The sequence below is a fragment of the Papaver somniferum genome, chromosome 11 (assembly GCF_003573695.1).
Source record: "Papaver somniferum cultivar HN1 chromosome 11, ASM357369v1, whole genome shotgun sequence".
Lineage (NCBI taxonomy): Eukaryota > Viridiplantae > Streptophyta > Magnoliopsida > Ranunculales > Papaveraceae > Papaver > Papaver somniferum.
The window spans coordinates 8646508-8668839 of record NC_039368.1 but is presented as its reverse complement, the minus strand read 5'-3'; the positions used below and the strand labels follow the sequence as shown (position 1 = coordinate 8668839).

Here is a 22332-nt window from a genome sequence, read left to right as displayed (position 1 = left end):
CTAAAACATAGGAAAATAAATGACAGATATAATAGGATCCATAAATCCAACCTTTAGTCAAGAGTTTTATCAACGTAACAGTAGCAAAGGTAACCTGAATCGGCCACCATGCATGGAACGGTATCTCCATGAATCGGTATAGGTCTTCGTCGAAATCGGTCTTGTGACACTGTTTGTTATTGGTATCTTTGGAGCCATTGTTGTTGTTGCGAGTGTCTTCAGTAAACTAGTTGTTGTTTCCGGTGTTGTAGTTTTCATGGTGATGTTGTTGTTGCTGTTCCAGTTCAATTTCAACAAAACTACAAACCAGATGAAAAACCCAATGAAAACTGTAAAGTTAATACCCAAATACAAATTTAAATCCGGAATAAGAAACCTAAACTATTACCGCAATCAAAAGAAAGGGAAAGCTAACCCTTGATTTGAATTCAGTAGAGAAAAGGGGAAAATGAAAAAACAAGATCTAGAAACAAAATTAAATGAAAACAGTAAACAGATCGGCTTATAGGGATAAAGATTATAGAGATTTTATAGAGATTATAGCTTTCTGAGTCAGCGAAAAAGCTAGGGTTTTTCTGTCTCAGTTATTGAGAAAGTTTGGAGAGAAAGCTTGGTATACATATTTATGAATGATTTTTTTACTTTTAGAATTTAAAAAATAAATAATCCAGAAATTAGGTTAGGACCAATTATGAAAAATATTTTTCCTCCAAAATTTTGATTAATAAGAAGGAATAAGGGTTAATTTTTGCTTTAGCAGTGAAGATAAAAGAGATCTTAATAACAAAGAATCCATCAAAGTTAGGAAAATAACGCCTTGCAAGTGGTTTCAGAAAGTTCAATATTGCATGAGATATGACACAGACCTCATGTGGCATACTTTTGTGGATTCGAGTCATGAGTAGTGAAAGGAAAAGAATGAAGATGAACAATGGAGAGAGCTAGACATGCAACTGACGTACTTAAAGATTTACTGAATCGTTGTTGAAACCAATAATCATAGACAACTACTCAAGCATTAGAGAAACGAGGTAGTACAATACAGACTTATATATACATTGAGATGAGGTTAATGTTTACAGGAAAACCGACACACCGATGAACAACATGTGTATTAATCATAAGACTCTAACATATGGGTAACTGCAACAAAAAGATAACAACCTGACAAAGTGTTATCAGAGTGTAAGAAATAAAAAGAAAAATATAAGACATGTGTGTTACTACCTTCCTTCACACTGAAAAAGAGACAAAACCTTCAGTTTGTGTATTAGAAACTCAAATCATGGAGCAAACAAACCCTTAGTAAAAACGTTAGCAACTTGCTTCATAGTCGAGAGATAAATCATCTATAGAGATTTATATTGAACTAGCTCTTTGACAAAGTGAAAATCAAGAGCTAGATGCTTCGTTCAGCTGTGAGAGATATAATTTGAATCTAAAGGGATAGGTTTTATATTATCAAAAGCAATAGCATGGAATTCAGGTAATAAAATATAGAGGTCCTTAAGTAAATGATAGAGCCAGACCACCTCTGCAATAGAGGCTAAGCTTTTGTACTCAGCTTCATTGCTATTGAAAATAAGAGGGCACCAAGTACACGGCCAACTTTTTTATTTGGAAACATGTATGGACAAAACCTAATACAATCACAAGTAGGTCAAAGCAAAGACCCTTGAAGAAGATTGTATATAAAGTTTTCTCTTTCTCTACCACAATCAATATGAAAGACCAAAGGGCCCGTGGATCTGATTGTTTAGAAGAATTCTTGGACGATCTCAAAAATCAATATCCAAGATCAATCTAGTCGTATACGAAATAAAATGATCTGAACTCAACAAGTATGAAATTTGCAATCTATCTTTCGAGATATGAATTCAACAAGAACGAGTCTTGTTTTTATCTCAAATAATAAAGACATCAACTATCTAGAGTAATTCACGTACTACTTGTGTTAATCCTATTATAAAGATAAACAATATAATGCAGAAAAAAAAAAACACAAGACACCAGAAATTTTGTTACGAGGAAAACTGCACCTGCTGATATAGTTGTGATAGTGATAAGAAAAGTGTTCGATTCTCAGGCTTGTAAAAGTTGGTTTTAGACCTAATTTGAAAAACTAAAAATAGCAAAACTCATACAAAGGTGATATCAAATTTAAAGAAAATTGAGGCTAAAATTACAATATTTCCCAATTTTCAAAATGATTTCATACAATTATAACTATGCAATTCATACGATCAACGTGATTCTAAATTATTGCAACTAGTGGAATCACAATTGTTTAAAAAAAACATTAAATCAATTTTTAATATAAGCAAATAATCATAAAAAAATTGCACAAATTAAATAAATAAGAAATACCACTTTTTCAATAGAAAAATAGCTTCCTCTGTCGCGTCAGCAATGGGGTTTAGCTCCTCATGTTGTACATTTGCTCAAAATATTGATTTATAGCTCAAAAGTATAAAAGAAGGGGGAAAATGAAGCAGAGAATTTGCAACAGAAATAAATGTTGTAAATTCACTGTTGCAGAGGATGTGTTGCAAATTTAAATTAAATATTGCAAAATTGTTGTTACGATGAAATTATAACATGAATGGTTGTCATTTATGAAGGTTAAGGCAATTGTTGAAAAACGAAGAAATTTTCTTGGTGTTCTTCAGTTGCATCAGCAAAAAAAAAAAAAGAATTTTGCAACTCGTGATCATGATTTTGTCTCTCTGCAACTATCTAAACTTCCCCAAACTCTCTGTGTCATTTCTATGGCTCCACAACACATGTTTTATACCCTGCAACACCTTCAAATCTCGGTAATTGATCCTGAATAATTCTCTTTTCTTTTCTGCCAGTCACAAGATTTCATTTCCTTTCTCTTCCTTGCATGCGTTAACTCGCAGTTGTCATACTTCAAACATGATGAAACATCATAAGATGAGTTAAACTCTCAGCATCCACACACCACTTCCAAAAATAGAGCAAAATACCGAGAAGATATTCCCACATGATATACCTCCCATATTTTACCATCTCGATTATCTGGCCCAATTTGATCGAACTGAACAACCAGATTAGCCCAAACAGGTCCATCCAAGCCAAAAATTGTGATTGAATCTCAACAAAACTCGCACAAAAATCGAACCCTAATTTTATCATTCGACTGTCATTTTTTATCGCCAAAATATATTTCATTTGAGAAGAAAGTAGAATCCCCATATCCTCCGTTGGGGTCCCTTTAGCACTTGCCTTCGGGGTGCCTTTAGCATTTTCTCGAGCCAATTTTTTGAAAATTTCTTTCTCAAAAGCACCTACGCATACATAAAATACTATTATAAGTACAAAAAGGAGCATTAACAATATATAGAATTGAGACACATTAGACACAAAAATGCGTCTATCACCTGCAGAAAACCCCGAGACCTCGTCCATCTTTCAATACCACACTTTATTGAACTTCTATAGTCATTAGCCTACTATCAGACATCGGACTGGAATGTAGTTGAGACCGAATTAACCCTCCAAGTAATTTAGCTGCACTCCTATTCCATACGCCTCTTGAATCTTGCAAGATTCTACGCACTTGATTCCCTTAGTTGGCGTCCCTTACAACCTAAAAGTTGCTTCAACCTCACTGAGAACTTTTGATACCTATTTGTCTCTAACAGAGAAGCCAATTTGATTCCCCTTTTGATATATTTCAATCTAGGTTCGGAAATCTTTTTGCAGTAGACAAAGTCGATCAAACCTCACAACTCCGGAACACTTATACTCAGTTAGTTGAGAAGCCTAGATTACTAACCACTTCTCGAGAACAATCCAAACAAATCAAACAAAAGTTTAGATATCTATCTTGATGAATCCCTAAATCTGAGAAGAAAAGAACTTTATGATTTCTATTTGTCTCGTTCATCTTCAAAGATTACATAATCCTCAAAGATCAATAGGAACAAGATCCGTATTCACAAACTATCATGTAAAAGATAATCTGACCAGACTTCGCCTTTCACAGAAAAAACCTAGGTTTTAGAGGTCCACTCTAGCTTAGCAACTAGGACACAAGAGTACCCGGGATTCGGAACTCCAGATGCAAGAGTCTCTCTATTTATAAATTTCCAAGGCTCCAAGTAACTTTGAATTTAAGCTAGGATTTCTTAGAATTCAAGCAAACACTTTAATTATTAGTTTAGATGAAATTATTATTAGGAATATATGTAAGCATGTGAGATGTCTTCCTCAAAATTACACAAAAGAATATGCATTATGGTCCAAGGTTCTGGAACCATCCACAATGATGGTTAAAATTGGGAAAGTAGCCTTTGAACTTACCAGCATATAGTATCAATGATCCACAAACACAAAGTGATTTAGTGAATAAAGTTATATTATAAGTGTCTATGATAGTCTTATCATAGACGAACAAACATAAAGAATAGTTCGTCATTTTTTGCTAATATTGAACCGGGTAGGTTTGCAAACCTTTGTCAGTTCATGGAACAGAACCAAAGGGTTCGCAAACCGGGTTTGAAAACCTTGGAAGTTCATGAGCGACAGACTTAAAGGGTTTGCGAACCTTGGCAGTTCTTGACCGCCATAACCAAGGTATTTGCAAACTGGGTTTTCAAACCTTTGCAATTCACAAATCAAGAAATAGTGGTTTGCAAACCAGGTTCGTAGCTCTCATAATTGATAAAAAAAAAAAAACTTTCCATATAGCCATAGGAAGTATGCATTGTTGCTTGGTAAATTTCCAGATGATCAACTTAAAACAAAAATAGTTTTTGAACAGAAAATTGTTCTAACTAAGATTGCTAAAGATCTATGAACATCCATTATTTGAATCATATTTCGAGAATTAATCCAAGACAAGCTTGAACTCAAAATTTATTCTCTACAATATTAAATCTACTAAAATTATGTGACAAGTCATATAAGATATAATGATAAATATCGTGAGTAAATATGATAGGTCATTCTTCACATACCTCTTTGTTGATGAAGTTCTTGCAAGTGTGTTTGTTTGTTCTTCACTCTTTAGGTTATTCAATAATGTCTAATACTCAATTACCATACTTTAACCCTAGTCCGAGACTTGACTTAGTAGACTAGAAATCAAGATATAGTTTTTTACATCTAACATTGACATCAACAAGTTTAAAAGAGCAAAACTTGTGAGTTCGACCGAGTGATGATCTGACAACTATACCTTGAGAGTAACTTGTTTCTTTGCAGATCGGTTGATAGGATTAGCACCAAAAAAGACACGGTAACCACAAGTTAATCTCGTATCATCTGGATTGTCGTCCAATCTACATCAGAATAACCTTGCAGAGAAGTAAATACTTTAATAATGAAAAATTGATGATCCAGAGTACCTTTGATGTACCTTAACGCCCCTTTATCAACAGTCAAGTGAGAAGTTAGAGGTTGTATAAACTGAGATATTTTATTAATAATAAGATATAATTCAAGTCTGGTCCAAGTGAGATATCATAGCAAAGATCCTATGACTGACCTATATTCAGTAATATTGAACAAATGAACTTCACCATTGGCACTGAATATGAAAGACGTAGGAAAAAGAAAATTGCAAGGTTTAATACCCACCAAGTTAGTATTTGTTAACCATTCTAAGGCATACTTAATTATCCCGACAAAGAAAAATCACTTTATCATTCCTCTTAACCTCAAGACCTAAGAAGTAATGTAACTCTGCTAATCCTTAATTGACATGAAACTGGGAACACATATGAGAAATAGTTAAGTTACAATGAGAAACACTATCTTAAAATACGAGGGTACCCATATATAGGGCTGTTCATGGTCGGTTTTGGTTCGGTTTCTAGCCAAACCAAAACCGAAACCAATACTATTGGTTTCTAAAAATCTAAACCAAACCAATCCATTAACCATTGGTTCGGTTTCCAAATGGTTCCAGTTGGTTTCGGTTTTTCCCAGTGGTTTTTGGTTAACCAATAATTATGTCAAACCAAAAAAAAAATACACAAATTTACAGATAAAAAAATCGTAGTTGCCGATAGTATTGGTTTACACAAATATACAGACAAAAAAAAATCAAGAATAGTTAAAGCTTACTCTAATTCTAGAGATCAAAAGAAGATATATAACATATCTTAATTTAGTTATTGACAAATAAAAAAGAAGGAAGACGGGAAGAAAAAAGTCGAGTAGTTGGGGGTGGAGAAGGGAGGCGGCTGAGAGAAGGAGAAAGAGAAAGAGGGAGAGTATCATAATGAAATATTATATTTAGGGTTTCTATTTATCCTCTAAATCAATGGGTAGAATCTAATACCTTTAAATCGACGGTAGAAACTAAGTTTAAAAATTAATCGGTTCCCCAATGGTTTTTGGTTCGGTTTTCAGGTCAAACCAAAACCAAACCAGTAATGTCGGTTTTTCAACTTTTTTTACCAAACCAATCCAAATCTAAATGGTTTGGTTCGGTTTCTTGCTTATTGGTCTGGTTCGGTCGGTTTCCAACGGTTAACCGACACCATGTTCAGCCCTACCCATATACACCACAATATTTTGTATATCAACCTATAAGTCCTCTTCCGAATGTGATCGTATATGGACAAAGTCGAGAGAATACGAAAATTCGGTTCACACTTTGTGTGATCGTCTATTGATTGAGATTGAGACAATATAACAATAAGATCACTTGTGTGATTGACTATAGATACAAGATCGAGACGATACGACAACAAAGTGTGTACTTGATAATAGGTTCGGTAATAACCAAAACTCTATAGGATCAATATCAAGTATTACGGAGTCAACTTACTTGTGTGTTTTACTTAATTATACTAACAATTATAATGCGAAAAATAAAGTAAAAGACACAACGAGATTTTGCTAACGAGGAAACCGCAAATGCAGAAAAATCCAGTGACCTAGTCCAGTTTTGTATACTCTCAGAATTAAGCCGCTATACAAAATCAAATACCAACTTCGTACAGTTGAGAACAAGCAGACTACTCTTAGGTACTTAGTTCCCTCACTATCCCTGCACCTTCGACTTCTAGAGTCACGCACGTGAATAGCAAGTCCTTTGGATCGTAGTCCAAACAGCGAAGGAATAATCTGTTTGGTAACCTCTCCAATCAATCTTGCTACATGATATAATGAGTCGTTGACAAAGTCTCTTAAGTTTAATCTAATAAACTCCATTGTATGGTTAGATTAATCTATCTAATAACTACTGAAATAGTAAAGTTTAGATTTACACTCAATCGATATAGATCTCAAAGAGAAACTATAGAGAATGTCGATATCACGCAACTAATCAGTCAGATATATCAAAGATAAATTGTATCTAGTTGGATCCAAACCGATCAAGGTTTGTGCACTAAACCTACGAGATACGAAAAATAATAAGAATTCTTCTTCGTCTTCAAATTTTCTATTGTCTTCAAGTACCTGCACAACACCACTTGAATCTTCTTGTGATCAATCACACACATAACAGAGTCTTTTAACAATGGGTTATCACAAGATGTCTTTAGATCAAAAGAGAAGATTCTCAAGAACAAACAAACTAGGTGCAATCAAAGTTTCAACAACCGTTAGTCAATCAAATCACATCGAAAACTGACAACACTGCAATTATCTAGTTTCCCACCAACGGTACTCGTATAGCTTCTTGATTCCACAAAAGTCTTTAAACGAGCAGTTGTAAGAGATTTCACCTAATTAGAGTACTTTCCTCTCTGAATAGACGGCTCCACCACAAACAACAAATAATGAAGTTTGCCTGGATCTTAGGATAGTTTGCTAAATACGCAAACTTAGGTATTTATAGACCAAGGATGTTTGGACACCAATGAATTTCCAAACCCAAAAATGCTCTCTAGATATGCAATGAATGCCCAAATTCAGTTTTCCTAATTCCAATAAATTTTTTTCCAATATTTCCGAAATATCTCATAGAAAATCTCCATTTAGTAAATGCACATTACTAAATTTTATTCTCTAGATCTACGCATTAATTGCTGGTAATTAAAGCATATAAAACCAAAACCTTAATTAAAATATTCTTAATTTATTTCGGTACAGGATCACCTTGAGTACCAAGTAATATATTTAAAACAATAAATTATAAGAGTTAATGCTCATGTTCAAAATATGTTGACATCTTTACACTGCAAACCCTAATTCTGAATCTACACAAGTTCATGAAGAAAATATGTAACTCCTGGAAAATCGGATTTGCATATTGAAATCGGTTCTACCACACTTTCAAACAAGTTTAGAATTGGTTCAACCAAAATTCCAAGACAACTATGTGATCGGTCATACCAAGTCACAATGGTTAGTTGTTATCGGTCCTACCAAGTCATATAGATGGGTTCGGATCGGTTATCCCAATCACATGGATCGGTTCTACCTAAACATGGTACCTAATTGTGATCGTTCACACCAGTCACCAGGATCGGTCATACCAATTACAAGAATCTGTTTCATCTACACATGGTATCTACTTGTGATCAGTCATACCAATTACAAGGATCGGTCACACAAACTCTTATGATCGGTCACACCAATTACCAGAATCGGTCACACCAATTACAAGGATCGATCATACCATCTCATGGTGATTACTTAGGATCGGTACACCAATTACCGGAACCGGTCTTACCAAATCATAAGTCTAGGTACTGTGATCGGTTATACCATTATACATAACCTGAGTCAAGATCGGTTCTACCAACTCACACATATTGGTCATCCAAAGAATATGCAAACAATAGCAGGACCAATATACCTATTGATTGCCCTTTCAATTCATGAAACAAGTTCACAAACTTACTTCCTTTACAAAAATGTAAAACATTGTTTTCTAGGATGAAATCTTCACCATGCACCTATACACGTAATCATAAAACTATATATAAGATTATGTTGATGTCATATGTTTTGAAAATCGATGAAGATGACCAAAAAGATTTCAAAAATTTTGATCATAGGATTCATTGTTTGATTTTGATAAGAAGAAGAGAGGAAGAAATTGGTGAATTGACGTTGGTTTTGAATTTCGAATTTTGAATTAATTTAATTTTAGGTAAAATAAATATCTAATGGGTAAATTTTACTTTTAACACACATTTGGTCTCCCCATATCCACATTATGTTATTAGAGTCCTATGAAGCCCCCAAACAAAAAAAGAATTCAGCCCCAATAATAAAATTCTATCATGGGGAAATTTGACTTTTAATCCACGTTTGGTCTTCCCCTATCCATATCTAGGATATTAGAATCCTATGAAATGTCCAAACCAAAAATAAAAATCAGCCCCAATAATAGAGTTATATCACTAGGTTCCAAATTGGGCTTGCAATACTGGGAAATTAGTCGATAGAAGGTGAGCAATAGACCACCCATGACAATGGCTGCCTCGGCCCCTGTTTTCCCGAACTTGTACTTTGACAACATTCAAAACTATGGACCTTGATACGCTTGGGCTGCCTTTTTGGTATATTAATAGGACCCTCGGATCTCACCGGCCCTTAACATCCGTCCGTTGTTTCAGACCAATAAGGTTTCTAGTATTTAGCAATCAATAAGCATAGAAATTTGGAAAGATGTTGCTTCTTTTTTTTAGTATTTAAGAGAAACATCTATCTTAATTAATTTACATCAAATTACGTTCGCTCTAAAAAAACCTTTATATTCTTCTAAGCCATCTCTCGTCGTCATCTTCGCTTGAGCACTTCTAAGCCATCTATCATCATCGTCTTCGCTTGAGCAATGGCGTCAACTATATTTTCGAGCTGTTCTTCATCAACATCAACAGCTCGTCTTCCCAAGTTCGATACAATCCGAAGAAGTGGTTCTGTTCGTCTAAGACCACCACCAGCTTTTCTTTCTTTCAAACCTCCAAATCCTGCTGGCTTTGGTGCCTCCTCGATCAGCATGCAGCGTCGAAGTTCTAATTCTAGTATTACTGCTGTGGCGATGTCAATGAGTACTAGATTTCCTAGAGTGAAACTTAACGGAAAGGCGGTTGCAGAGGAAATCATAGATGAAATCACCGATGAAGTAATGGAGATGAGGGATGCAATTGGCGTCACACCAAAGTTAACTGTTATTGTAGTTGGGGATAAGAATCACTCGCCGGATCTTCTTGCGAACAAGTTGAAGGCTTGTGAAGCAGCAGGGATCGAAACCGATGTAGTTCGTCTGCAAGATGATTCCTCAGAAGAAGAAGTTGTTGATTATATTTCGCGATTCAACGAGGAACCCTCTGTTCATGGTATACACATTCAGCTGCCACTACCTCGTCATATGGATAAAGCGAAAATCTTGAATGCTGTTCGAGTTGAGAAAGATGTTGACGGATTCAGTTCACTAAAAACACGAGATCAAGAGCTTAAATTTCCTTCCGTAATTCCATGTACAGCCAAAGCATGCATGGAATTGTTGTATAGATGTGACCTTCGTATAAAGGGGAAATCAGTAGTTGTTATTGGTAATGGAACTGATACTGACATCGTTGCACCTCCTGCCGCATATTTACTACGGAGGCACGGTTCCAAGGTCACTGTTGTGCACCGTGGAACAGAGAACCTCAAGGAGATCGTTGGCCAAGCAGATATCCTTATCTCCGCTGCAGAAAGAGCTTATCTGGTGAGGGCTCGCTGGATTAAGCCAAGAGCAATTGTCATTGACACCGGCAATAACATGATGAAAAGTCATCTAGGGTCCTATCAATTTGTTGGGGACGTTTGCTATGAAGTGCCTTATGAGTGGGCTTCAGTTATAGCTCCAGTACCGGGAGGAGTGGAATCCATGACCACCGCAATGCTTCTCTCAAACACGCTTCTCATGGCTAAGAGGGCTCTTAAGTTTGAATGACCAGCTGGGACATATTTTCTGCAATTACGCATCTTTTCTTTCGGTTTTAGATTCTTTTGTATTTTATGGAGAGAAATTTATTATTAATAAAATTCTTTTTAGGAATTTTAATAGTTTACGGTGTGATTCCTCTACTGTTTTATTCACTTCTCTCTTTTAAGCTTAATACCTGCCTCCTGCAAACCCTAATTCTGAATCTACACAAGTTCATGAAGAAAATATGTAAGTCCTGGAAAATCGGATTTGCATATTGAAATCGGTTCTACCACACTTTCAAACAAGTTTAGAATTGGTTCAACCAAAATTCCAAGACAACTATGTGATCGGTCATACCAAGTCACAATGGTTAGTTGTTATCGGTCCTACCAAGTCATATAGATGGGTTCGGATCGGTTATCCCAATCACATGGATCGGTTCTACCTAAACATGGTACCTAATTGTGATCGTTCACACCAGTCACCAGGATCGGTCATACCAATTACAAGAATCTGTTTCATCTACACATGGTATCTACTTGTGATCAGTCATACCAATTACAAGGATCGGTCACACAAACTCTTATGATCGGTCACACCAATTACCAGAATCGGTCACACCAATTACAAGGATCGATCATACCATCTCATGGTGATTACTTAGGATCGGTACACCAATTACCGGAACCGGTCTTACCAAATCATAAGTCTAGGTACTGTGATCGGTTATACCATTATACATAACCTGAGTCAAGATCGGTTCTACCAACTCACACATATTGGTCATCCAAAGAACATGCAAACAATAGCAGGACCAATATACCTATTGATTGCCCTTTCAATTCATGAAACAAGTTCACAAACTTACTTCCTTTACAAAAATGTAAAACATTGTTTTCTAGGATGAAATCTTCACCATGCACCTATACACGTAATCATAAAACTATATATAAGATTATGTTGATGTCATATGTACTAAGTTCAAAAGATAAGCATTATACTTCGTAATATAATTCCTTAATACTATGACCATACTATTATCATCATGTCTATCTACTAGAGTACTATTTATATACAAGCTCGCATGTTATGTTTTCAATATAGCACGACTTGAAAGATATGTTAGAAATGGAAACAAGTTCAATTCAATGTTACTAACCTCAAGTGGAAGGATGATGTCGTTGTTGTAGTCGTTACTTCTTCTCAACATTCCTAGACTTTCTAGTCTAACATAAACGAAGTTGACTCTAGTATTTAATCAAGCGACTCCAAATGACAACCAAACTTGACATATCAATGCTTGGTGAGTTCAACCGAGCTATGCTCTAACACTATCACCAGCAGTGATGATTATATTATTGAGATCCAATTTTCTGAACAAATAGAAGATAATTAGAAAGTAAGAAACAAAATATATATTACCAAGAGCCTCCATTGATTTTTCATACCATGCTCTTCGTAATTTTTTGAGTACATACAGTGATTTGTGAAACTTACAGACATAATGGATGTTTCTTATCTTGATATCCTGGGTCTGAGTCATGTAAACCTCCCCTTTCGAGTCTCAATCTAAAAAGGCATTATTTATGCTCTAGATGTTTGATATGCCAATCAAAATTAAAAACAAGGGAGAGAACTAAACTTGGTGTAACATGTTTTACTATCGGATTGAAGGTATCTGTGTAATCAAAGCTTATAATTGATGAAAGCTTTTAGCAACAATAAAGGTTTTATATCTTTTATCAACATCATGCTTCACCTTGAAAACCTATTTATAACCAATCAAGTTTTGTGACGTATCGGGAAGAACATAGGACCAAGTAGTCAACATCCATAGCTTTATGCCAGACTAGATGTAACACTTGCATTTACATATTCAAAGACGCGTCATTGAATGACATGATGAAACCTTCATCTCAACAATTATGTTGTGCGTGCAGTACATGTTTGCCCAGAACTCAAATTTTATTATCATGGTTCATCGCGTTTGTGGATGCTGGCCAAGAGATAAAATGCATCAGTGTGCATTATGTAAGTTAATTATATGTTGGCTAAGAAATAAAACGCATCATTATGGTGCATCTTCTCGAATTCATTATCGTGGAAGAAGGTGGACTCGGCCTATGGATAACATCTCCCCTTTTTCTACTTGTTAAAATATCGATAAGATATATATAAGGAATGGATGTTGGTTGAAGGTGCATTAATGGAAGATGCATCCTTAAGATATAAAACTTGTCCAGTGAAGCATATATGATGTGAAAGCATCATTATACCGTGTTGCTTACTCGAGAGAGCTTCATGATGCATAGGATTCATCATCGTTGTGATGTAAACCTAAGAATGCAAGACTATGATGCATTCCAAAGGAACGTTCAATGTCGCACACTTGTACATCAACTGCAAAGGCTCTTTGGAAATAGCTTTGGCCCTGCAAAAACGAGTTGGCTTTAGTTGCTAGTCCAGAAGAGGATGAATTATGATTTGTGCTTGACCCTTCGATCTATAGAGTAGGTATATAGGTAGTCGCAATGAGTTGGAGCATTTTTGGTCCAATACCTTGTCGCTCATACCATTTAATTGCAATATGATTGTGACACACTTGATGAGGTAGTTGCAGTTCATTCCTTGGATGCTCATATTATCTATCAAGTTGTTCAACATAGGGCATTCACCAATTGAGAATTGGGCATGGCCAGGAAAGGAAGCTAACTGGTGTACAAGTTATAATCCATTTGCATCACAAGGATAGTTCAAGGCAAGAATTACATGAGTCTGATTGATACACAAGCAAAACTTGTGCATTCTTTCATCTCACTTTGGAAGCAAAGTAAGCAAAATGAAAATAGACTTACAATGACCTATATACAAGTCCAGAGTATGTCTTATGCCTGGGCAGGACTTGGAAGCCAGTGATGCACGCATATTCATCATCATTAGTCTTCATGAATTTCAGACCTCGGTTTCGTCTCTGACACGTTGACAATTTTATTTAGGTAAAGAATCCTGTAAATTCCTGAAATCTTTATTTTCATATATATATATATATATATATATATATTATAACTAAATTTTCATATTGTCCTCGACTTCGTAACTGGTCTCAACATGTTTCTCAGCCGAATCTTGTCTCGCTAAACCTCTAGTCGGTCTCGACCGAAATTGACCGCATTGGGTAAAATCTCAAACTCAGATATCGATTATGAATCGTTTTCTAATTAATGAGTCAACTACGACTCCACTCCCTCGGTTACAAGTTCCAACTGCCCCTCCCTAAAGATCACAACTCCCAAGGGGTTTATCAGATTTCAGAAAAAAACCCTATTTCTTCCTTCCGGTGGTGGTGGTGGTGGTGGTATTTTGGTGCAATGTTTCGATCCTTGTGTTGTATAAAGCAGGGGTATCTCTGAAAAGGCAGTTCATCAATGGAAAATTTTCTTCACTAGCACTACCAGCTAAATATTCTCTCTTTAAATTTCAAAATCCAAATGTTGTAATTTCTAAATCTAGGGTTACTTCCATCTTTTATTCCTTCTCTACTACTACTACTAGCAATAATACATGGTAATGGTACTTCTGAATCTTCATTTGTAGTTTCTTATCTTATAAATTCATGTGGATTGTCTGAAAATGAAGCTATTAGTGTTTCTAAAAAACTCAATTTCAAAACCACAACTAAACCCGATTCAGTACTAACCCTACTAAAAGCATGCGGATTTACTGAAGCACGCATTTCTAAATTAATACCCAAAAACCCATTCATCCTCTCAATGAAACCAGATAGCCAAAATTCAATTTTTTCAATTCTAGAGAGGTTTATGGACTTGACCTTGCAAATTTCATCTCAAATGACCCATTGATCCTTGGGCAGAGTTTTAATAAAGGAATAATCCCTTCATTGGATATACTTAAGAGCATTGTTCAGTCTGACCAAAATGTGATTAAAATGATTATGCAATTTGTTCGGGTTAGGATAAGCATAGTTAAAGCTTTGATGGTCAACCTAAAGCTTTTGAGATGTGAAGAAGGTGTACCTGAAAATAATATTCTTAAGTATTTAATCAAAAAACCAGGATCGTTTATGGTAGATTCTAAAAGATTTGTAAAGATTGTTCGGAAGGTTAAGGGATCAGGTTTCAATCCTTCGTACACTATGTTTTTTATAGCTATAATCGTATTGACACAAATGAGTGAAGCAAGTTTGGGGGAAAAAAATAGATGTTTACAGGAGATGGGGTTGGTCTGATGATCGAATTCAAACAGCATTTAGGAAAAATCCTCAGTGTATGATGGTGTCCGAGAAGAAGATTATGGCAATAATGAATTTCCTTGTGAATGAAATGGGTTATGATTCATCAATTGTTGCTGAATACCCAAAAGTTTTTAATCATAGATTGAAGGAGAGGATTATCCCAAGGTGTTCTGTTATTAGGATTTTAGTCTCCAGAGGTCTGATCAAGGAAAATATTTCTTTAGGCACATTTTCAACAATGGTAGACAAGTCTTTTTTGGAGAAGTTTGTCATAAAGTATGAGCAAGAAGTTCCTGAACTGATGAAGATATTCCAAGGTCAGCTGAATTACCATCAGCTACTTCAGAACTGAACGATATTACGAGATGCATACTCAGTAGTGGTACGTAGATTATTTGAATTTCTTATATTTACAGCGCACATAGTACGTTTTTGTTTATACTTGTTTCGTTATTTCTGAAATGAAAATTGTGTCACCTCTTATGTATGAGCAGCATGAAGAATATATGTCTTGGTGCAGTTATTTGAATCTTTAGTATTATCGTTATGTTTATCTATGAGTACTGGATAGGATTTATGAAATTCAAGTTTGAAGCCAAGGGGTGTATATTTTTTGACAGTATATTGCTTCAATAGATAGAACGAACGCATATATTGGTTCCGTGTATTTTATGGCGACATGGTAGGATAGATAATTGGATGATTGAAAGCTTCACGAATGATCGCTGTTTCATCTGTTTCATCATTCTGTGGTAGTGAAATATCGCTGTTTCACTAATAGTCTACAGTTTGGTAACCACTAAATGGCCTATTCCTTTTCCTCAATAAGTTTTCATACTGTGACTAGCTATTGGCAATCATTCAGAGTTCCAGCTCCTGCAACAGCAGCATAATTGTCATTGCTGCTAGGAGAACTGGGCGTCCTCATGGACTGGCTGCTGCAAGAGCTGCTAAGGCAGTCAGAGCACAAACCTGATGATCATATTTTCTATTTTGTTCTTTTAATTTGTTTGAGTATCTTGAGCTAATCCTTCCTAGTTTAGTATAAGGCCTTTGTAAATATTTCTGTTAATACTGAAAATCGAAATACTGGGATTGAAAATATATTGTGCAACACTGCAGGTGTGTTCAATGGAGCTAGAAAAGGTACAGGGAAAGAAACAAGAAATGTGCAGTGCTTGCCTACTACAATACAGTGGCCTCCTGAGCTGGGAGCTAGCTAGGAGGGTACACTTCATAAGGACTGCCAGGTATTCATCAGTGCATTAATTCACTCAAAAGGGAAGTATGTAAACCCATTGGAGATTATTGAGGTCCTCCCCGTAATCAGTTGTTACGATTTTGGCACTTCTTCTTTGTGTCAGCATCCTTTTCCATTTGATTTTCCTTTTCCATCAAAGTAAAAACTGACATAATCCCCTAAAAAACATACTCAGCAGTTAGCCAGTTAGAATAAGTTGTGAATTCCGCTCTGCCAGCCTATTTGTTTACCTTTTGTACATTGCAGTACGAGATCTTTCTCTCCTATGTTTTCACATAGCCATCTAGCTTTGCGAATTGGTTTTTTACTTTTTACACTACAGAGTACAGACCAAGAATTTCGGAACTTCTTTTTTACTTGTATAGTCATAACGTGTATGTCGACGACAAGTTAATAATGCTGAGGTAATCATCACCATGTTGTTTGTTTATACTAAACCTGAAATGCATCACATGCTATTTTTCTTGTATCTGGACCAGGCTTATAAGTGTAATCATGCATCAAACATTCAATTAATGAAGAATAGAACTTAAATGTAGCCAAACAACATTAGTCCTACAAAATAGTAGCTGTGTAGTACGTAGTCATAGAGATCACAAATGTTTCATTCCTCACTACTGTATACAAAAACAAGAAAATGAAAGAAGAGATGTACTTGTAATAATTGTATTATTCAATCTCAGATTCCACATGGAAAAATAAATTAGTGTTGCACCAACTGTTTGGAGATCTCTGCATAAAGTTGATTGGCTTTTTCTATTTTCTTGGTTTTACTTTTAGAGCTCTTTTCGTGCCCGGCCCCTTGATTCATTTGGTGATGCAATTTTACCTATGCTTCTGATTTAATACAGGTGAAAATAAGCAAAATGATGGGGTCATTGGCTTGGCAGAATCAGTAACTACAGGGGTTCTCAGCAAATCTGTGCTTCAGAGCATTCCTGTCTTTTACTATGGCAATCTATAGGTGTTTTGCATATTTTGTCGACAGACATCGAACATAAAATGCTCCACTTGTATATTCCATTCCATTACTTAAATTGTCTCATGAACATAGATCTGGTCTAACATTGAGAAGCTTAGTTTAGCTGAGGTAATCAACATGTGGTTATGTTTCTGTAAGGCGTGAGATCCCAGGTATTCTTACTTTAGATTCAAGAAAAACAAAACCAAAATCAAGAACCAAGTAAAGGTTACATTATATAATTTGTCAAATTTGATCAGAAAGTCTCACATTTCCATTCATTTTGTTTTATTAATAGATCTTAGTTTAGGCACCCTCCTCCACCAGCCACATGCGACTAACTCACGAGGAACCAACTGCTTCGAATTTCTTCAGTAGAGCTCTAAACTCACCGACAGAATTTCGGGCTCTTCTGAATCCTAGTTTTACCTGTGGAATTATGGCTTCAAGTCAATTGTGAAAGCAATGGGACTTTCACGGACAATGGCTGGGTTTCACCCACAGGAAAATTTTCAATTTCTTGTTTACTAGTACGGACAGAATTTGATCTGTCCAACCAAATACTAAAAGAAGAAAAGACATCATCAAACACGTTAATATTAAACCAAAACCGAATGCATTTTATATTTTCGGTTGCGAGCCATTGACGCATCAATCCCATGTTCGCAAAAACGTGACCGAAAACCAGTTTCTCTGTACAAGATTCTTCAGCCTATGGTTAAGTATTAATCGAGAACAACTGGAAATACTACCTGTCTTTTGTTGTTTTGTTCAGACTCATGGTTTACTTTAGTTTAGAGCTTCGTCATACTAAATAATCATACAGTGCTAGTACATATGCAAATAGTAGTAGGGCATAACAACAAACTTGTCCTAGAGTATTTGATTATTGTGTAAGATTTCAAGTGGTGCGTGAGAGAATATCTTAAGACAGAGTCCTACTGTTTTGTCTACATGTCTTTCATCTCTTCCTATACATAACCCTCTGTTTGGATCTCAGTTTTGCATTATTGAGAGAATTGTGTACGTACTGGTTTTGGCTTAGGTGAGTGTTTTTCCGTTCACTTTTTTTAACGAAATGGATTGGTTTCCATTGTTGCCGGCGAGCTTTGTTCCGGAAACAGTACTAGTCCATTTGTGGACGAAAGACGATGTAATTCGAGTACTTGGAGTTGCATGGGATTTTGTAAGAAGTTCAGTGTTAGCTCCATTTCTCAACATTTGTGTCATTGTTTGTTTAACAATGTCTATAATGCTGTTCATTGAAAGAGTATATATGGGTGTCGTGATCCTCTGTGTGAAGTTGTTTGGCCGGAAACCAGAAAAGCGTTACAAATTTGAAACCATTCAGGTTGATGTCGAGAAGGGCCATTCGAATTATCCTATGGTTCTTGTTCAAATTCCAATGTACAACGAAAGAGAGGTATGAATGTTGGTTATGCATCTTCTTTGTTGTCTTATTTCTGATTCCACTATATGTGTAATGTTCGCAGGTGTATAAGCTCTCAATTGGAGCTGCATGTGGACTTTCATGGCCATCGGACCGAGTCATAATTCAAGTCCTCGACGATTCTACCGATCCAATCATCAAGGTCTTTCTCCATCTCACATTGTCTTTAAAATTTCATTTACTGAGAAATATTTGTTTGTACAGGATTTGGTGGAACTAGAATGCCAGAAATGGGCAAACAAAGGAGTTAACATCAAGTATGAAATTAGAGATAACCGAAATGGGTATAAAGCTGGAGCTCTAAAACAAGGCTTGAAACACAGCTATGTTGAGGAATGTGATTTGGTTGCAATCTTAGACGCAGATTTTCAGCCCGATTCCGATTTCCTTGAAAAGACAGTACCTTACTTTGTGCATAATCCTGAAATCGGTCTAGTGCAAGCTCGATGGAAATTTGGTAATTAGCTTGCTAACCCATAACTAGTTACTATGTTAGTGAATTGAGTTTCAACTGACTCTAATCAGAGAAAGTGTGCATTTTATCTTGCAGTGAATGCGGACGAGTGCATACTGACCAGAGTCCAAGAGATGTCATTGAATTACCATTTCAGAGTTGAGCAAGAAGTTGGTTCCTCTACTTATGCTTTCTTCGGGTTCAATGGTACTGCTGGAGTTTGGAGACTGTCTGCTCTTAATGAAGCTGGAGGATGGAATGACCGGACTACAGTTGAAGACATGGATCTTGCCATTCGCGCCAGTCTCAAGGGATGGAAATTCGTCTACGTTGGTCATATCAAGGTACAGAACTAAACACACCTCTAGCACTGCATTTCCAGTTACCTCCTTACACTTTTCCGTATAATGAAGGTCAAAAATGAATTGCCAAGTACTTTCAAGGCATTCCGATTTCAACAGCATCGGTGGTCGTGTGGACCTGCCAATTTATTCAAGAAAATGGTTATGGAGATCATTAGGAATGAGGTAATCAAAAGCTCATTCATTGACTGTTGCAATTCTTATAGTCAGCTTCTGGTGGTAATTTTTTTTTTCACTGAATGCAGAGGGTTAATCCATGGAAGAAGCTTTATGTAATTTATAGCTTCTTCTTTGTGCGAAAGATTGTGGCTCATCTAAGCACATTCTTCTTTTACTGTGTCATAATTCCTGCAACGGTCTTTGTTCCTGAAGTCGGAATTCCAAAATGGGGTTTAGTGTACATACCTTCTATCATTTCAATTCTCAATGCAATTGAAACACCAAGGTACAACTTTAGCTCAATTTACCATTTTTCTTTTTTTTTTTTAAAACCTTACAAGTTTGTGTTTGTTTTCGCTGTCTGAAACTTTGCAGGTCATTCTACTTGGTCTTTAACCGGATTCTTTTCGAAAATGTCATGTCAATGCATCGAACCAAAGGTACATTCATCGGTCTGCTAGATGCAGGGAGAGTAAACGAATGGGTTGTCACTGAAAAATTAGGAGATGCTCTACTCAAATCGAAAGATTCTACTAGACCAGCAACTAAAGAATCATTAATGACACGATTCAGAGAAAGGTAACATACGAAATTCTACTTTTGTTTTTCTTAAAATGCAGTTTCAAATGGTCATTTCTTGTTTTTGAATGAACATAAACAGAATCTATCCGTTGGAGCTCTGGATCGGATTCTACATATTTGTATGTGCATCCTATGATCTTGCATTTGGGAAGTACTGGTACTTCCTTTACTTATTCGGACAAGCTATCGCGTTCTTCATTACGGGTTTCGGTTACATCGGCACCCAAATACCAAAGTGATCTGCACAACAACAATAACACCAATTATCTTCTTTTGTAATGTATTTAGTATTACTACTATAGGATATTTGTATTTAGCTAGGATTCATTATAACTACATGTTGTATAAGATTGTTGTTTCTAGATATGATTCTTTGATGTACCAATAAACATGTGCACTATGATAGATAATAAATTTTGATTAGCTAAATGCAATGAGATGTTACTCGTTCCAAGTTGCCATAATAATAGACTAAAAAGTTCTTCTTTTCTTTTCCTTTGGATTACCAGGAACAAGGGCTTGGGATTTTTTCTTCTTATTGGGCCTGCTTTTCATGCTGTAAAATTGAACTATGATTTTAGGCATGATGAAATCTTATTAGGGGAAATTAGGGGGAGACCCAAAAAAAATAATATTCTCGTTTTCAGGCCCATAATTAATTTTGTATACCGTGACACCCATAATTATATGAAATTATTATATGAATCAATACATAACTGGTTATGCATACTATCTTTTCAGGCATAACTCGTTATGCATACTATCTTTTTCAGGGGTATAATTGGCAGCGCAACTTGGACATAACATATCTAAAAATCCGCGTCTTAGAATTTTACAAATTTTATATCGTTGGAAATCTTTTTAAAAGAGCTACGCAACGAGTACAAACAAGAATATCAAATTTTTATTTTTAACGAAAAAATCGGAGGTGATCCTCATTTTAGGGAAATTTTTTGAAAACTTGATACTTAACCATTATGCAGTCACCAAAAACGATGCACAACACATTCTGCAGACGCATAACGAACTATGCAACCATTTTCTCGACTGCATAACAATGTTATGCATGTATAACAAGTTATGTAGCCATTGTTTTGGTTGATTTTAGCCGTACATATAAAAAATTGATGCATAATGCAGTATGCATCCATATTTACGGATGCATATCAGGTTATGCATCCATTTTCTCGATGCGTAAAATATTGTGCAACAATTTTCTCGATGCATAATGCATTATGCAGTCCTATTTTCGGATGCATAACAGGTTATGCATCCATTTTAACGACTGCATAACATGTTATGTAGATATTATTGTAGGTGCGTGACAAGTTATGCAACCTTATTTTTTGTTGGTTTCAATACTAAGAAAAAAGTAGCTGCATAACGTGTTATGCAACCGTTTTCTGGATTGCATAACTTGTTATGCACACAAAAAAAAGCCGCAAAACGTGTTATGCAACCAATTTCGAGAATGCATAACAAGTTATGCAACAAATTTTGTAGATGCATAACCTGTTATGCATCATTATTCACACCTCCATTTTCTTTTAAATACACGTTACACGCACACCAAATCCATCTGCACTTCCATCTTGCTGGCTTGCACCAGGCATGTGCTTGCTTCCGTCTCAACTCTACTTCTGCAACACAACCCTACTCAGTGCATCGGCTGCCACTGCCATATACCACCAGAGCTGCAACTATCTTTCTTCTTTGAGTTCACGGCCATTCCATTAAACCTCAGATCATAACTTGAGATTTATTCGCGGCACCACCATTTCAGCTTATGACCAGTACCACCGATTCTTCTTCCAGGCAACAACTTATAACCAGTACCACCATTTTAGCTACGTTTAACTATGCAACACGTAGTAAGAAATTTTGTCGTGAACTAGTTAAAAGAGCCAGTGGCCCATCGAAGTACTTGATAAAGTTTGTCAATTAAATTCATGGGTCAGTTCTTTAGAAAAGCATCAGGCTAAGCACACATACAAAAAAA

At 35.9% G+C, this 22332-nt stretch overlaps 2 protein-coding genes and 1 long non-coding RNA gene across 3 annotated transcripts; all 3 read left to right on the top strand.

Moving 5' to 3' along the window:
• The first annotated feature begins 9769 nt into the window (after positions 1-9769).
• Positions 9770-10876, top strand: LOC113324051 (bifunctional protein FolD 4, chloroplastic-like). Its single transcript, XM_026572389.1, has one exon. It carries the CDS (start codon positions 9770-9772, stop codon positions 10874-10876), a length of 1107 nt encoding a protein of 368 aa, XP_026428174.1.
• Positions 10877-14184: 3308 nt separating this feature from the next.
• LOC113325429 lies at positions 14185-17515 on the top strand. The gene is made up of 3 exons (XR_003348029.1): positions 14185-15486; positions 16227-16354; positions 17217-17515. It is a non-coding gene; the product is annotated as an uncharacterized LOC113325429 (long non-coding RNA).
• Positions 17516-18347: 832 nt separating this feature from the next.
• LOC113322726 (glucomannan 4-beta-mannosyltransferase 9-like) lies at positions 18348-20787 on the top strand. The gene is made up of 8 exons (XM_026570867.1): positions 18348-18749; positions 18820-18918; positions 18981-19233; positions 19327-19574; positions 19644-19757; positions 19838-20037; positions 20127-20330; positions 20413-20787. Exons 1-8 carry the CDS (start codon positions 18405-18407, stop codon positions 20570-20572), a joined length of 1623 nt encoding a protein of 540 aa, XP_026426652.1. The 5' UTR covers positions 18348-18404; the 3' UTR covers positions 20573-20787.
• Positions 20788-22332: the final 1545 nt, after the last annotated feature.

Excerpts from the sequence above, each read along its gene's own strand:
- LOC113322726 (XM_026570867.1), top strand. The coding sequence starts at position 18,405 with ATGGATTGGTTTCCATTGTTGCCGGCGAGCTTTGTTCCGGAAACAGTA. Across the intron at positions 20,038-20,126 it reads AATGCAATTGAAACACCAAG|GTCATTCTACTTGGTCTTTA; the intron begins GTACAACTTTAG and ends GAAACTTTGCAG. Across the intron at positions 20,331-20,412 it reads ATGACACGATTCAGAGAAAG|AATCTATCCGTTGGAGCTCT; the intron begins GTAACATACGAA and ends GAACATAAACAG.
- LOC113324051 (XM_026572389.1), top strand. The coding sequence starts at position 9,770 with ATGGCGTCAACTATATTTTCGAGCTGTTCTTCATCAACATCAACAGCT.